Source organism: Brassica oleracea, chromosome C5, assembly GCF_000695525.1.
Source record: "Brassica oleracea var. oleracea cultivar TO1000 chromosome C5, BOL, whole genome shotgun sequence".
Taxonomy (NCBI): Eukaryota; Viridiplantae; Streptophyta; class Magnoliopsida; order Brassicales; family Brassicaceae; genus Brassica; species Brassica oleracea.
The window spans coordinates 41,442,357-41,461,017 of record NC_027752.1 but is presented as its reverse complement, the minus strand read 5'-3'; the positions used below and the strand labels follow the sequence as shown (position 1 = coordinate 41,461,017).

Sequence of the window (18,661 nt, the reverse complement as noted above, 5' to 3'; positions counted from 1 at the left end):
CTTTACGACGAAATATGTGTTACGACGGACGGGTAACGATCAAACACGTTTCCTCGCTAATTCGTCGTAAAGCCTCTTTTGCGACGAATTAGCGAGGAAAACCGCCCTCGTTAAGATTATGTTTTCTTGTAGTGTAGAGAAGTGAAGGTCGCTCTCTATGCATGTTGAAAACGAAAGCTACAATCAACAACTTACCCCTTCGATGGGAGGGAGAGCTACTACGCCCAATTCCAAATCCTGGCCTGAATCTATATTGTTTATGTTTTCATGCATTTTACTAATTTTTATATATTTTTCAGAAAATGATAGCAAATTAGGATAATTTTATTCTTCTTTGTTTTTCAGTAAGTCAACAATTATGTTCTTTTGTACATTTTAAGGATAAAACTTTTTATTTTATACATTTAATGATATTTTTGGAGTTCAGCTAAAAAAACTATAAAAGTATTTATTAGCGGGAGATCTAGATAATCGATCCAAATCCAATGGTCAAGATTAAATATATATATCAATATATTACAATCAAAAACTTATCATGATCTATAATATCTCATATTAGTTTAGAAATTAGGTTTAGTTAAGTATATGCATATTGTAGTTTATATGTTAGATCTCCCAATATTTACCAAAAGGAAAATAAATTATAAATGAAAATGCAGCTATTATGGACAAATGTTGTTCATTTCGTTGTTTAATTATTTTATTATGAGACGATGAGTTTGATTAGGGGAATCATAAAACATAGGTTTAAGCAGCTTATCAAAGTTGTGTTGCAGCCTATGAAGAGACTACGCTGCGATCAAGAGAGCCACATTTTTTTTTTCTCAAAAAAAAAATGTTTACTAATCATTTAGCAATTGAATTTATTAATATGTTCGAAATATCAAACTGCGCATAGTTCGTGGGAATTTGGAAAATAAGATAATGAATGCAACGATGGCCACACGACAGGTGAGGGTCCGACAGAATCTTTATAGAAATTATGAATTATAGAAATTATGAATTACTAGACTAGATGCAAATGGGTTGACCCTTCCCACTGAGCTGGGAAATCTTACCTTTTTAGTTTATATAATTTAAAAGTCACTTAAATATCCAATCATGAGAATGATTAACAAAGTTAAAATCAGAAAGTGGGAAGCTAATCAAAAATAGGGACGTCGTTAGGCTTCTTATTGCATGCAACTGTGTAACAATAGCGATCTTGTTACCCATATGTGAGGGCAACATTATCGGGTCCCTTAGACACATATCTTAGTAATTAGAGGTCAAAAAATAAATGAAAAATACCGAGAAAGAATAGAAACGTTGGTTAATTAACAAGTTTTTGGACGCCTCCTTAATGTCACGCATCAGCATGGGAGATGTTATCTGAGGGTGTAGGGTTAAGTCCGATTTTGGTCTTGAAATCACTTTCATCTTCTTCCCTTCTTCTCTCTTGACGGCGATACCATTCGTCTCTGGTTCTCCGCCGATTGCAAGCCCAAGTCGAAACTTCTCTCGTTTATTTCGCTCAGTCCACACCGATCTCCGGCGATTGCAACCCCAAATCAAGGTTTGGCAATGGGTTTGAATACTTTGTTGGTGTAGTGGTTATTGTTGTAGTTTCAATAGGTATGGTGCTCATGTTTAAGTAAATCAATATGCTGTTGTGTTATGTGTAATGGTGTAATCACGTTAATGAACTCTTTGTAATGATCAATGCTGTTGTAATGTATCGGAATTGTAGTGACTCTAATGTGTATGAATATGCTATGTGTAATGTATCGGAAATGCATTGACTCTTGATTTTGCTATTGTGTGAAAGTGATATGTGTGAAGAGGCTATGTGTAGTGTATCGGAATGCAATGTGTGAACATTGAGTTGTTGTGAAGACATAAAATCTTATATATCATTTAGCTTGAACCAAGTCCAAGACCAAGTGAACTTTCCCTCTGATATATATTCATTCAACATGTGAGCTTTCCTGCTTGATATATATTCATTCATTCGAGAACCTTTTTGTGGAATTGCTGAGTATTGCAAGTAAACATGTTATTGTAAGTTTAATCCACAAAGAAAACTCTTAAGATATATATAAAATATTCACTGAAACCTGTCACGTGCTATGATCTATCTCAATCACCTAGTAGATTCACTAGTACATCAGACCACAGTAGTCACATGCTCTAAAAGAAACAAACTATAGTCACAAGATGTACTCAATATCACGGAAGATTCACAAAATAATCATACAAGATGCACTTCTTTCACCACATAAGTATGAGACTTCTTCTCCCATTAAAAATATGCAAATCATCCCTCTTCTCCTCACTTTCATAACATTTTCTCTCTTTTATAAATTTTCAATGGCTTCTTCTTCCCATTATCATTACCACAAAGATGATGATGGTGAATTTGAAAACCCTGATTTTATTCGAGAACCAAAAGAGCAAAAAAACGTATTTTTATCGAGAGAAACCGGGAAGAATGCCACAAGAAGCTCTGGAATGATTATTTTAGCGAAACTCCAACATTCCCTCACAATTTATTTCGGCGACGGTTTCGAATGAACAAGACATTGTTCTTGCGTATTGTGCACCGTCTCTCTACAGAAGTAGAGTAGTTTCAACCAAGAGAAGATGCAGCCGGACGGTCTAGTCTATCTCCACTCCAAAAATGTACCGCAGTTATTCGTCAATTGGTGTATGTACGGGCTGATACAATTGACGAATATGTCCGACTTGGTGAAACAACAGCTCGAAAATGTTTGCACCATTTTACTGTCGGAATAATCCACTTGTTTGGGGATCAATACATCAGACGTCCCACACCGGATGATCTTGAAAGACTACTCCTTGTTGGTGAACAACGTGGATTTTCCGGGATGATTAGAAGCATCGACTGTATGCATTGGGAGTGGAAGAATTGCCCCACCTCTTGGAAAGGAATGTATTCACGAGGAACCGGAAAACCAACAATTGTGTTGGAGGCGGTAGCTTCATATGACTTCTGGATATGGCATGCGTTTTTTGGAGCTCCAGGTACTATGAACGATCTTAATATTCTTGATCTATCACCGGTTTTTGATGACATTATTAACGAAATAGCGCCACAAGTAAACTTCTATGTTAATGGTAATCCGTACCATTTGGCATATTATCTCACGGATGGTATATATCCGAAATAGGCGACTTTTATTCAATCTATCCGACTACCACAAGGTGAGAAGAATTCATTATTTGCTAAAACCCAAGAAGCTGTGCGAAAAGATGTTGAGCGTGCCTTTGGAGTCCTGCAAGCTAGATTTGCCGTTGTCAGAAATCCATCTAATTTATGGGATAAAGACAAAATAGCAAATATTATGAGAGCATGTATCATACTCCATAATATGATTGTCGAAGATGAACGATCATCATTCACTCAGTATGACGTTGATGAATTTCAAGAAAGAGAAGAGGTGGAAAAATTTTCCTTCAATATGCCTTCAAATCTCGGCAATACAATTGATCGTCGAACGAGCGTTCGGAATAGACAAGCCCATCAACATTTAGAAAATGATTTGATTGAAAAATATATGGGATAAATTTGGACATCTTCCAAATAACATATAATTTATAAGTTTCTATGAATTGAATAAAATGTTTGTTTGCTTTTATTTATTATGATGTTTGTAATTTTTTTTTTTTTTGAACTTTGTAATTTTCTTATGTTTTCAATTTTAATGTTAAACTTCTCTTTTATATGTTTTATTTAAAACTTTTCTTTTATATGTCATTACTTATTAAAATAAACAATTAATTTACTTAGAGACAAGAAAAGTCCTACCAATAATCTACAATTTTTGGATTGTCCTTAGCTTTGTCTCTTAACATAAAAGTAATAATAAAATATGCTAAGGACTCAAAAATTAGTCCTACCAATAATGTTGCCTTGAGATTTCACTTCCGTTGTCTCTTTCGCGATTTTCTCTTCGAGACAAGACATCCCTCTCCCATCTCCTTTTATTTGTAAATATTATAGTATTGTTTTCCATTCACATACTCTGCCTTTAAAATTTAATAACATTTTGAATCAAAAGGCAAAAATTAGTTCAAAATACTCCATCCGTTTCTAAATAAGCGTCACTTTGACATATTTTACACAGATTAAAAAAGTGACGGAAATATATGTAAGTTGTTATTAATTATACATTTATGACCAATAGTATTTGAGATAAATAAAATTATTTATAAAATCAATGCAGTTTTCAATTAATTTTCAGCTGGAAGTAAATATAATTTACATTGAAATTGTTTTTTTGTAACAAGAAAAAAAAGTTTAGATGACACTTATTATGAAACAGATGGAATATATAACTGTGTAGCTTTAGCTTTAGCCTTTAGGTAATTAAAACATACTAAAATAAATATATAAGCCATTGATACATCATCAGTTGAAGTTTCTTTAGTACAATTATTTATATTTATCGTCTTTTCAACTAAAATAATCCATATTAAGTAATATAATTGTTAGCAACAAAAAAATATGATTGTATTATATTAAACTATCAAGGAACACAAAATTTGATAACCCAAAAAAAATCTTAGTTTTCCTAGAAGACAGTCATATTTAAATTTACTAGGAATTTGTGTGTTTATATTTTGCTTTTTCGTTGTTGTATTCTTTATTCATATGTTTGTGTGTTTTTCTTCGTGTTATAGTTAGGCTTCGGAAATTAGGCATCCTCCTCACTAGGCTTCTAATTGAACTTAATTCTTCAACGTGACTGGGCTTTTAGTTTTAGGCCCATTAAAAATTAAATTAAAAGAACCGCGTTGACTTCTGATCTCAAAAGACAAACTATTTGATTGCGAAAAAGTTAACCTGGGGAGAGGCATGGCTCATACCTCAGGGAGTCAGTGTAGTATCAACTATCAAGCGTGACTTTTTATCATCAGATATTAACTTATAGTATTAGACAAATTGAGTTTTATTTAGTAGACAAAAAGGAAAGCCTACCAGGATTGTAAAATGACTATAGTATATTATATACTCACTCAAACATATATTTCTATACCTACTTAGTATTTTTATTGTTGTTTTGATGGCATGACGCATACCTTGTATCTTGAAAGAAATTAGCAGGTAAGAACTTCAGTGTCGTGAGTTGTTTACTTTAAAATAGCACTGATTGTTTGAAGATTAATATACCTAGAAAATGAATTGATTCAACTTTACTTGTATGTGTATTAACATGTGTCCATTGATGAGGTACATAGTCGTTGACAAAATACTAACAAACAAGTTGACAAAAAAAGATTCTTTAGGTAAACCAGTCATTCGTATTCTTCTTTCTTTTAAAGAGAAATTACATGTTTAAATAGAAATTACATGTTAAAAAAAAAAAAAAAAAATTACATGTTTACCACTTTCATGCTACCGCTTTTCATTTTTACCACCACTAAAGTGACATTTTCAAAAATATATTCTTCGTTAAATGGCAAAAGACTCTTATTTCTATGTTCTTTATGTATATAATAAATAAATATTTAAATAGATAAAAATCTAAAAAAATAAAAAAAAATAATTTTTTTAATATTTTTCAAATTATTCTATTTCAAAATTCAAACCCTAAACTATAAAACTCTACTCTAAACCCTAAACCATCAATCCTAAACCATTTTTTTTTGAAATACGAACCCTAAACCTTATACCATCAATCCTAAACCCTATTTGTTTTTGAAATACGAACTCTAAACCCTGAAACATCAACTCTAAACCCTAAACTCCGAAACATCAACCCTAAACCTTAAAACATCAACTCTAAACCCTAAATCATCAACACTAAACCCTAAAAAGTAAACTCTAAACCCTAAACCCTAAACCCTAAACCCTAAAAAATTAACCCTAAACCCTAAAACATCAACACTAAACCCTAAACCTTAAACTCTAAACCCTAAATCCTAAACCCTAAACCCTAAACCTTAAACCCTAAAACCCTAGAGTTGATGTTTTTGGGTTTAGATTTGAAGGTTTAAGGTTTTAGGGTTTAGGGTTTACGTTTAGGGTTTAGAGTTGATGTTTTAGTGTTTAGATTTGAAGGTATAGGGTTTTAGTGTTTAGGGTTCGAATTTCAGAAAAATATACGGTTTAGGGTTTAGGGTTTACGTTTAGGGTTTATAGTTAATGTTTTAGGGTTTAGATTTGAAGGTTTAGGGTTTAGAGTTGATGTTTCGGATTTTAGGGTTTAGAGTTGATGTTTCATGGTTTAGGGTGTATAGTTGATGATTTAGGGTTTAAAGTTGAATTTTTAAGTTTAGATTTAGGGTTTAGGGTTTACGTTTAGGGTTTAGAGTTGATGTTTTAGGGTTTAGATTTGAAGGTTTAAAATTTAGGGTTTAGGGTTTAGAGTTGATGTTTCAGGGTTTAGGGTTTAGAGTTGATGTTTCATGGTTTAGGGTTTAGAGTTGATGTTTTAAATTTAGATTAGTTAACCATATATTTTTTTTTGTCGAAGTTAATTAAAAGGATATAAATGTCTTTTGCCTTTCAATAAAGACGAAGGTAAAATTGGTTAGTGTAAACATGAAAAGTGGTACTTTGAAAATGATATTTTTGGCAATTTCCGTTCTTTTCATCACTCTATCATTTACTTGCTAAAAGATTCTTTTCATAAAAGAATTTGGCATTATACATGCTTGTGATTAGTCGGATCAATTACCAGTTCTGGGGGAGTACCAAGTGATTATAACGTGATCCCACATCAATTACATTTAAAACATAGTCTCTTGTGTTAGTCTTCTCTCTCATACCAAAAATAAGTAATCATCTCCATATTTTTAGTCACTATTTATACCCTTTTCTCAGGACATCTCAACACTCATTTTCGAACAGAAGAAAATATACACAATGGCTGTCAATTACGAGGACCAAGCCACATTGTTCAACTTCGTTGTCAAACAAGGTAATGGTGTGAAGGGTCTGATAGACTCTGGCATGTCTCGTGTTCCACAGCCTTTCGTCCAACCTCTCTCTGAGCGAATCGCGACCCCACATGCCCGTACGTGTGAAGCTGCCCAGCCAATCGATCTTTCCCAGCTAGACGGTCCACGCCACAAGGAGGTGGCCAAACAGATCACTGAAGCTGCTGAGACACTTGGCTTCTTCCAGGTAAGTAATGGCATAGACATAGCAGTTTTAGTGTATAATATTTTCTATTCTTGCAATATCATTAACCAAACCCCAAAAAAGAAAGGAGCAATAAAATATATGTATGCGTGTGAATATGTATACTTGACCAGGATACCGACGTTAGATACATAAAACAAAAAAAATAATTATATTTAGTATGTTTAATATATCAGCCTCTTACAAAATGCATCCTTAATAAAAGTAGATATAATTTGTGGAATAAATGAAAATGGCAGGTGGTGAACCATGGTGTTTCGGTGGAGCTGCTTGAATTGCTAAAAACGTCGGCTCATAAGTTTTTTGCACAACCTCCTGAGAAGAAGGCGATTTACCTAAAAGAAGTGAGTCCAAGCAAGCTAGTTAAGTACGGAACGAGCTTCGTACCAGAGAAAGAGAAGGCCATTGAGTGGAAGGATTATGTGAGCATGCTTTACACCAATGACCACGAGGTTCTTCAACACTGGCCTCCACAATGCAGGTATATATATATAGTAAAAATATTTCAATTGTGTTATACTAATGCAGGTATATATGAAAATTATTTTAGTAGAGCATGCTAATTTGAACTGAGATGGCAAGTAAACTATTTATATGAGAGATATTCATCAATTTAATCACTGAAGTTAGTTTTAAATTATAAACTCGTGAAAGTTAAGGTATATATTGTATATGTGTGACAGAGAGGTGGCACTTGATTTCCTAAAATCATCTATGGCAATGGTGAAAAGAGTAGTTGAAGTTTTGATGGAGGATGTAGGAGTGAGACTCGAAGAAGAGAGAATGAACCGTTTGATGGGGACTAAGATGGTCAACATGAACTACTACCCAACCTGTCCTAGCCCCGAGCTCACCATAGGCGTCGGTCGTCACTCGGACATGGGAATGCTGACCGTTTTATTACAAGACGGCATTGGTGGTCTCTACGTTAAACTAGACAACGGTGACTGGGCCGAGATCCCTCCTCTCGATGGAGCTTTAGTCATTAATGTTGGCGATACTTTGCAGGTTTCTCATCGTTAAAAATACCTTTGAAAATGAATGTCTGAAACCATATATATAATGCATATATAAAAATCTATCAACAGATTCTAAGCAATGGGAAGTACAAAAGTGCTGAACATAGGGTTCGAACCACAAACATTGGATCGAGAGTCTCCGTACCAATTTTTACCGCACCTAATCCCTCGGAGAAGATAGGTCCGTTGCCGGAAGTGGTGAGGCGTGATGGGGTGGCTCGTTACAAAGAACTGTTGTTTCAAGACTACATGAACAACTTTTTCGGCCAACCACATGACGGCAAGAAATCTCTCGACTTTGCTCGTGCCGATTGATATATTCTATTATCACTTTTATCAGTTTCTACGTGCCAAATTAACTAAAATGTGCGAAGTTGTTTCTTTTTCGAGAATTCGGTCAAAAAAAACCTCAACTTTGCACGAATTGCCAAAATAAACATGAATTTTTGGGCTGACCAAAAAAACACCAAACTTTCATTGACTTTAAAATTAATTAACAATGTTTTCGCTGACTTGCCAATTTAGCACACCGTCAACAAATTTAACAGAAATATTTGACGTCGTTTATTGTTGGCGTTAAGTGAAACGACGTCGTTTTACATGATTTGAAATTAAAAATATGTAGACCCCTGGATTCGAACCCAGGTTGTTTGGTCGAATAGCAAGGTCTTTTACCACTAGGCTAGTGGAACTTTCAATGTTCTTACTAAGAGCATGTTTATTGGTAAAACCCATTTAAGGGTTCTTAGTGAATTTTTAACTCTTAAAAGTGAGATAAGAAACTTGGTTAAGAGACACTTAATTATAGTGGTTTAATGGTAGTTTCTTAACAAAGGTTCATACCAATAAAAAATATTAAATTTATTTTTAAACATAAAATTTTAAACAAAGATTAAATTTATTTATTAAATAAAACAAAGTCAAACATAACATTTAAACATAGATTTAAAAAAAAAATAAACATTATTTAATTAAAGATAAAATTTATTTTTTAAAAAAAATTGTAAAAAATAACATTTTAAATATATATTTTATCATCAATTGATCCTTCGAAATTGTTTTGAGAAAAAGATGAGATGAAAATTGTTTATAAAAGTTGTTTACAAGATAGAAATTGTTTTAGATTTAGATGAATATTTCGAACATGAGAAGGAAAAACATGAGAAGGAGAAAGAAAGGAAGAATATAAGAAGAAAAAACAAAGGCTTGTGAATACACTTTCATTACAAGATATTATTTACACAAGTTTGTGAATACACGATCATACAATCATTATAAAGGTCTTTCATTTCTTGACCGTGAAACATTTTCAACGTGACCACAACAATACAATATATACATGTGCTAACCAATATCTGTGATAGAAGAAAACAAGACAACAAGAAGAGAGGCTCCAGTTCGAGGAGGCAGAGAGGCTCCAGTTCGAGGATGCAAGTGTGGCACCTTACGCCTTCCAGAAGCGTTCTTTAGCTCAGCTAAGCTAGTATGAGAATACACTTCTTCAAAAGAATTAGCTTGTCCAGTGGCTCCAGGAGGCAAGGAGGCTCCAGTTCCATGAGGCAGAGAGTTCGAGGAGGCAGAGAGGCTCCAGTTCGAGGATGCAAGTGTGGCACGTTACGCCTTCCAGAAGCGTTCTTTAGCTCAGCTAAGCTAGTATGAGAATACACTTCTTCAAAAGAATTAGCTTGTCCAGTGGCTCCAGGAGGCAAGGAGGCTCCAGTTCCATGAGGCAGAGAGTTCGAGGAGGCAGAGAGGCTCCAGTTCGAGGATGCAAGTGTGGCACGTTACGCCTTCCAGAAGCGTTCTTTAGCTCAGCTAAGCTAGTATGAGAATACACTTCTTCAAAAGAATTAGCTTGTCCAGTGGCTCCAGGAGGCAAGGAGGCTCCAGTTCCATGAGGCAGAGAGTTCGAGGAGGCAGAGAGGCTCCAGTTCGAGGATGCAAGTGTGGCACGTTACGCCTTCCAGAAGCGTTCTTTAGCTCAGCTAAGCTAGTATGAGAATACACTTCTTCAAAAGAATTAGCTTGTCCAGTGGCTCCAGGAGGCAAGGAGGCTCCAGTTCCATGAGGCAGAGAGTTCGAGGAGGCAGAGAGGCTCCAGTTCGAGGATGCAAGTGTGGCACGTTACGCCTTCCAGAAGCGTTCTTTAGCTCAGCTAAGCTAGTATGAGAATACACTTCTTCAAAAGAATTAGCTTGTCCAGTGGCTCCAGGAGGCAAGGAGGCTCCAGTTCCATGAGGCAGAGAGTTCGAGGAGGCAGAGAGGCTCCAGTTCGAGGATGCAAGTGTGGCACGTTACGCCTTCCAGAAGCGTTCTTTAGCTCAGCTAAGCTAGTATGAGAATACACTTCTTCAAAAGAATTAGCTTGTCCAGTGGCTCCAGGAGGCAAGGAGGCTCCAGTTCCATGAGGCAGAGAGTTCGAGGAGGCAGAGAGGCTCCAGTTCGAGGATGCAAGTGTGGCACGTTACGCCTTCCAGAAGCGTTCTTTAGCTCAGCTAAGCTAGTATGAGAATACACTTCTTCAAAAGAATTAGCTTGTCCAGTGGCTCCAGGAGGCAAGGAGGCTCCAGTTCCATGAGGCAGAGAGTTCGAATTATTTTTAAATAAGAAAAATAAAATTTTATTTTTTAAAAATAAAAATAATTTTTTTTTAATTTTAATTTCTAAATTAATTTTATAAAAATCTTCTTTATTTTTTAATTTTTTGGAATTTTAAAGATCTTTTTAAGTTTTTAGAAAATTTTTTATATTTAATATGTACCAAATAAAAGTAAACATGTTAGTAAGTACGTTGAAAGTGTCAGTAGCCTAGTGGTTAAATACCTTGTCATTTGACCAACTAACCTGGGTTCAAATCCAGGGGTCTACATATTTTTAATTCTAAAATCAATAAAAGTTTGATGTTTTTTTGGTCAGCCCAAAAATTTATGTTTCTTTTGGCAATTCGTACAAAGTTGAGATTTTTTTTGGGCCGAATTCTCTTTCTTTTTTATGTTTGTTCGAACCTAATAAATAAATGCTTCCTTCTTCGTTTGCACTCCATAAAACGTGACGCAACTTTATGAAATTTTCTTGCATATTTTAGCTGCATGGTTGAGTCTTCTAAACCAAAATTTCTAAAGTGCTAGTCTGACCTAACTAATGTTTATCATATGATTTTATTTACCCCTGGAAGGATTTCCAATTTATATATCAAGACTTATCTTCTCATTTATTAAATTTTTTTTTTTGAGAAAGGGTTCTTTTAATTAATTTGAACTTACTGTTTTCATTTTTCATTCGTTTTAATGGCATACTATATTTTCGGTTTAGACGTCTAGCCGGTTCTATCTAGATCGTACACAATCTTTATTTGACTATAAAAAAGGAAACGACAATTATATTGAGAACTACTAGATCGTTTTATAGATGCGAAATGTATGGTGCTTTTTTAAGGAAGTCGGTCTGGCATAAGCGGTAAAGTTCTAAACTTTTCTAGTTTTTTTTTTTTTGATTATACACAGTTTCCCCAACGACTTCCTAGGCCCAAGAGACTAATCTGTGTCGCTGCGGCCCGAATGTGAAATCTGCAGTGGCCGGGAATCGAACCCAGGTGGCGGTACTCACAGCTGTAAGCCCTTTACCACCAGAGCTAGACGCCCCGGTTAAAAACTAAACTTTTCTAGTTATGACGTGGGTGTGTTTAATTTGATTAATTTCAAACATTGTGACGTTGAACGTTTTACAGAATTTCAAATCTCGTGCCATTGTCTGTTGACATTTTCCTTTCTTTGTTTAACGAGTTGGAGTATAATTTTTTTCAGTTAAACTCAACCAAAACTCTTAACTGGGATCCGAATAATTCAACGATAAATGACGTTTTTAAATAAGCATAGAGGCGTGCCTACAAAAAGTCACTCATCTCTGCTCCCGATTAATATGATTTTCTTAGGATTCCAAAATTTAAAATAATTTCTAGTCTAGTGATTTAGATTTATTTAAAATATAAATATTTCCACGAAAGTCGAGTAAATCACCTTCTGAATTCATATATTTTTTCAAATGACATAATATAACATATTTACGTAATAAACTTATTCTTTTACAATGTTAGATTTGTGTATTTAGTGAAATTGATATATCATATTAGAAAATTGTTTTCATAAGGTTATTTTAAAACTTGTCTTATATCCTAAAACCCTTCGCACACTGAATAAGCTAACTCTATTATCAATTCAAAAGATTACCTTTCTCGTACGCATATCTTGCATTAGTATTATGTATGATCATAACGTTTGTTATGTTATGTATGGACAACATCAACGGTATTTGTTTCACACTAGCTAGTCCCAAATCATATTAATTATCCTGCTACAATAGTACTTAAATGTAACTTTGTCTTCTACAATCCACGTTGGGATCAAATCAACGACCCATTATGATTTTGTCTATTACCTCGTATCTCCCTCTCTGGGTAAAGAATTGTCTATACTAAGATTAGTCATCGCATTTTACATCATTGTTTGGCGTCCCATCGCATGTATTCTTATACGTACAAATACTTCTTATATTTTGGAGCATGATCATATACGAGAACGGTCCAAACTCTTGAAGTATATAACAATGGTTTATAAATATAACATAAAATATATGCAGGTGTTTTGGTCTATTATTCACGGTGATTCCTTTTCGTTATAATCATCGTATAAATGATGCCAAAAGATTACGGTTTATAATATAATAAATGGAGAAGAAGATGTCCAACATGAAGAATTTGGGGTCAACCATTGGTCAATAGTTTAATTATTCTTTGACTTGACCACCCGCCACGAATTGACTCTACAAATGTAAACAGGGATCCTATTCGTTCAAATCCCTGTTCGGGAACGCGCTAGCCGGTCGGGTTGGGCCTAGCGCCTAAAGAGAAAATCGGGGATTAATCGGAAATTATACGGGGTAGAATTTTTAGATGGTTTACTATGTTATAAAACATGTTAATCTTTAATTGTGTATAACATTAATACATTTTCATGTTTAAGATTGTATAAAACACATAAATAGAATATATAAACTTAATATAGTGTAATTTTTATCAAAATTATGAATATAAATGATATTTATAAAATTTTAGATCAAATAAAAAAATATTATAAAAAAAAAAAAAAAAAGATTAGGCGGCCGCCTATGCGGCTAGGCGGTCATTTAGGCGGTTTAGGCGGAAAAGATCGGATATCCGATTTTTTAAACCGATTTGGCATAAATCAGGGCGGAAGAGTGACGCGTAGCGCCTAGACGACCGCCTAGGCGGTTAAGCGGCCGATTTTTAGAACAGGGGTTCAAATTGTGAATGTTCTCCTATGTTTGGTATATGAAATGATTTAAGAACTTCACTTTGTTTTTCTGGTTCCCCATTTGCTACTTCTCTTTTGCATCAAATTTACTTCAGTACTATAAATTTAAAGTTTTTTTTTAATGATTAATCTAGACTATTCCAAATCTTATTTAAGAACCGGTTCTTAGCTTTTTTAGAAAAATGTTAGGAGACGGTTTCTTATATTCCGCTAAGAACCTTAAGAACCTCACCCTAAAAACTCTCATTAATCATACTCTTAGGCCCAAACAAATCCTTAAAAAGAAGTGAAACCCAGTGGATAAATTTTTTTCTAGGCTTTGAAATAAGGTAGAGATTCTATTTTCTGTGTGGCCACAAAACAAAGGGGATAACGGCGAATTCATGCCCACAAAGTGAAATTATGGAAATTCCATACATGTACATACAAGACTCGCTTTATCAAACCTCCACCAAAGAAAAATTTGAATCTCATTCCCAATCTCTGATAGTTAGTGCGTATCTCTGCTTTGACCTTAACTCTGTTAGAGTCACTCTAACCCGTGAGTCACCGTCAACGGCGTTAACACCCCAGCAACAGTTAATTAAAACGGTGTTGTGTTCATCTTGATTTTTCTCTTTCACAACACGGGAAGTTTCAGTGAATAAAACAACCCATCTATGAATAAACACCTGACATATGTTATGAACCACTCATCAAACTCTACTGTATCAATGAATAAAACAACCCATCTAAGTCACAAGAATATCAAATTGGGTACTTCATTTAGGAACATTTTAGCAATGATTGTATCTGACAATATCTTGCAACGACCATCCTTGAAACAACTATGTACATCGTGAAAGGTCTTCACCATCCATAGACCCACTGATTCTTCATAAGAACAATATATTCTCCAAGAACACGGGATTTCACCTTCATCCACTTCGACACCACATTTAGCCTCAAATTTCACTCCTCCCCATCTAGTGAACTGAACATTCCATCCTCCTTGCAAAGCGTACTCCAACACTGCTTCCCTAAACTCTTTAACACTATCAAATACTTGCCTTATATGTAACTCGACACTGCCTTTCCTCCATCTATCATAAGGATTCCCAGTTTCTTCTTCGTCACAGTCAGAGACAGGAGGATTATCTTGATAATTTTCATTATCCTCATCCTCACAAATCCCAGCCATAACTGATTCAACTCGTGTCTCCTCTTCAAACTCGTTTTTAGAATCTCTTTTTGTGTCACCTCTTCCTTTAGGAGCATTGTTGTTTCCTGTGTTAGTGCTATCAACATTTTTATGTTCCTCTCTCGCATCATCAGTGCTCTCATGCTCCATGTAAATGTCGATGTATTTATTCCAATAAAAACTTTGACACATCTTCTGAAAATTATCAGTAACCACATTACCAATGATCTTCAGATCACTTAAATCTTCATTCTGAAACTTATACCAAAACCTTTGCCCATATAGCGAGATAGGAATTTCCTTCATCAAATCAGTGAACAACTTATGTGGCTGCCCTACAAGGATATGTGAATCACCTCCATTGTAAGTTACTATACCACCTTCATGAGTTTCAAATCTCCCATTAAAGCATACTTGAAAGGTTACGTCTGAATCACTGAAAATCCAGAATAGCGATAGAAGATTACAACAAATACAAACTTATTACTTGATAAACTTGACAATCAATAACAATTACCTCATGTTAGGTAAAACCCTTATCTGCTTGAGGAAGAAGAACATGACGACACAATGAATGATTGAGGAAGAAGAGAGAGAGTTAGGGTTTTAATCAACAATTCTGAAAAGGCGTTGTTTATTTTTTATTAACCGTAACTGAGGTATTAACGCCGTTGACGGTGACTCTCACAGGTTAGGGTGACTCTAACAGAGTTAAGGTCAAAGCAGGGATACGCACTGACTATCAAAGATTGGGAATGAGATTCAATTTTTCTTTTGGTGGAGGTTTGATTAAGCGAGTCTTGTATGTACATGTATGGAATTTCCATAATTTCAATTTGTGGGCATGAATTCGCCGTTATCCCCAAAATAAAGTATAGTAAATTGCCATTATATCCGGTTCGTTTAACTTTCCAAAATCCACCAACCACCACACAACCATCTTATGGTTATATCTAAGACTATGTGCAATGGTTATATCTAAGACCATGTGCAATGAGAGCGTTAGAAATAATTATTCAACTGTTGATTCAAGTGTAGTTAAAACAACATAAAGTGGAGACCACAATGTGATATGGGTAAGTTTTTACCAGTCATACAAAACTGATAAATGTTAGGAAAAATTTCATGTTTACAATTTTTATGGTACTACTTTTCATCTTTTCTACCAAGGGATGCTTCAAGAAGGTTTCATCGATTGAAGTTAAGAATGGAGAGTCTACTTCTTTTTGGTATGACCAATGGTGCAATATGGGGCGCTTGAGGGACTTATTGGGAGCTAGAGGCTATATTGATATGGGAATACCAGAAAGTTCAACAGTAGCTGAGGCTCTGCAGAAGCACAGAAGGAGGAGGCATTGTATTGTGATTTTGAATAAAGTTGAAGAGGAAATTGAAAGGCTGAAGTCTGAGAGTATTCAAGCTGAGGATATTGTTGTATGGAGAAATAAAGCAGAGAGTTACCGGCCTACATTCTCATCAAATAATACATGGATTATGATTCGCAAGGAGTATATATTGCAAGATTGGAGCAAATGTGTCTGGTTCAAACATGCTACACCAAAGTATTCGTTTCACTTTTGGACAGCAATGTTGGATAGATTTTCGACTTGTGACAGAATGTTGAAATGGAATCCAGCCATCAATCCAGTAAGAAATCATATGTTCTTCTCTTGTGCATACACGAGTCAAGTATGGCAAAAACTGATGAGAGGGTTGCTTTGTGTGAGATATACTGAACGTTGGGGAGATATTGTTGAGCTAATGCTTGATCATAGTCAGGATCGGGTGAAGCTATTTCTGATAAGATATGCATTTCAAGCAGCAGCTCACTCAATCTGGAGAGAGAGGAATTGTAGAAGGCATGGAGATAAACAGCTTCCACACACTTTGCTAACTAAAGTCATTGGCAAGAATGTGAGAAATAGGTTGTCCACCATTCGGCGCCAAGGAGAACAGAAGATGGAGAAGGGGTTACAAATGTGGTTTGGCACCGCCTTAACTTGGCTACCTCCGCCTCTACGCCGCCGGAACAACACCATCGAAATCCTCGTTCGTCGGAGCTCAGTAACTGACAAGCCTCCAACGAACCCATAACCGTTCTTCACCGCATTGTCTTCACGCCGGCGAGTTCAATCGATCACCGAGATCTCCACCGACTTTGAATCACTTCAAACCCTAGACAAGCGAACCGAGAACCACTGCTTTTCTTCCCTTGAAAGTCGTCACCATCGCCGGAGAGCTTCATCGTCTAACGATATCTCATCCGCAGTGACCCAAACACCCACCTTAACGGCAACCTCACCGAACTTGACACAAATCGAACTAGTAACCTTAACCCAAAGGACACCGGGTTTCTAAGCGGCAACGTGGAGCTTTGCAAGCCTCCACTCTCCGTAACTAAAAGTCGGCGAAGGCGGAGCTGAAGGAGACTTCCCTTCCCGGAAGCTAAAGACGGCGACAGTGGATCTGAGTAAGCCTCCACCTCCCACGTAAAACCGACGACGACGGAACTAGATTAGCTTCCATCTCCCGGAAAAACACCACAACTGAGCATGCAAGGCGCTCCCTCTCCACCGTGGACCTCCAATCGAGCGCGTCATTACTCCCAGAGCCGAGCCACCGTTAGCGATGGTTGCGGTACCAGAGCTCGAACAAGGCGGTCGTTGACAGGAAGGCGGAGAAGGGGATAAGAGGAACAACTTCGGCGAAAGAGAAAGGGCTTTGGTGACGGCACAGGCGCTCACGCGCCGGCCGTACGCCGGTCCCAAAGTAGATCTAGTTTCTCTCTCTTCTCTCTCTCTCAGTAGGGGTCAACGGTGACGTTCTAAAAAGGAGATTTTTAAAAAGTAATTATTTTTATTTTATTTTATTTAAATAATTAAAATTAAAATGTCTAAACCATTATCTCGTTTACAGGTGGAAGGAGAGGTTGTAAGGAGGCTCTCAGAGCATCAATATCCCTAAAACCCATTAAGGGTTTCTTAAAAAAAAAAAAAAAAAAAATTGTCTAATTAAAAAAAAAAATTAAAAAGCGCATCAATCGCGGACCACCACGTATCGGTGGGGTCCGCGAACAGTACAAAAAACTCACCACAATGGTCCTTATCTCATGTCTTTTGGGACGGATTTTTAAGTTTTCTGTGGGGCTCAAGGATTAAGAAATCCTTTACTATCTCCCGATATTGATGCTCTTAGAGCATAAATATCGCTGGTTTCTAAAGGAGGTTTTTGAACTGTTTGTGGGTCCCACTGACGCGTGAATCCCACAAAAATTTTAAAAACCAGTCTCCAAAATCACGAAATAAAGATAGGTCTTTGGGGAGTTTTTGCACTGTTTGCGGATCCCACCGATACGTGACGGCTCGCGATTGGTTTATTTTTTAATATTTTTTTTAGAAAACAAAAAGAAAAAAAAAGAAAAATTCTTAAGAACCCATTTTGGGGTTTTACCAATAATCATTGTCTTAGTACTAATTAAAGGACCGATTGATGTTTTTTTCTTAATTTTTTATTTTATTTATTTTCTTTAAATGTGTAGATTAGATTCCCACTAATAAAATCCCGCTGGACATGCTCTCAGTGAGCAGCGTATTAATCAAAAACTCTTCAGTGCCGTGAAAATTTTCTGCTTTTCATAAATAATAATTATGGGAGCATTATTGACAAAAATGGTAGCATTAGTGTTATTAATCCCATTCCCAATACTTTCTAGAGACAATATTTTCTTTCTAAAGACTTGACAATATTTTTCCACAGTATCTATGCAGACTTCTCCAATCTAAAGATTTAGTAGTCTCCCTCGCAGTTTGTTAACAGTTACACTTACACCTGTCAGTTTTTACCAGCAATGCAGAAGAAGAAAAACATTTAAATTATCATCATATGAGATTAAAGATATCATCTTTTTGGTCGAAAAACTTATTGTTGTATATATAAAAATAATTTAACTATAATAAAGTGAGTGTTTATTTCCTAATAATTA

The 18,661-nt window shown here is 35.6% G+C and overlaps 2 protein-coding genes across 2 annotated transcripts; both read left to right on the top strand.

Annotated features, from left to right (window-relative positions):
• The first annotated feature begins 6,863 nt into the window (after window positions 1–6,863).
• On the top strand, window positions 6,864–8,513 carry LOC106293989 (feruloyl CoA ortho-hydroxylase 2). Its single transcript, XM_013729614.1, has 4 exons — window positions 6,864–7,132; window positions 7,390–7,631; window positions 7,834–8,158; window positions 8,239–8,513. The coding sequence occupies exons 1-4, from the start codon at window positions 6,872–6,874 to the stop codon at window positions 8,482–8,484; spliced, it is 1,074 nt and encodes a 357-aa protein (XP_013585068.1). The 5' UTR covers window positions 6,864–6,871; the 3' UTR covers window positions 8,485–8,513.
• Window positions 8,514–15,927: 7,414 nt separating this feature from the next.
• LOC106292335 lies at window positions 15,928–16,773 on the top strand. Its single transcript, XM_013727931.1, has one exon. The coding sequence runs from the start codon at window positions 15,928–15,930 to the stop codon at window positions 16,771–16,773; it is 846 nt and encodes a 281-aa protein (XP_013583385.1).
• Window positions 16,774–18,661: the final 1,888 nt, after the last annotated feature.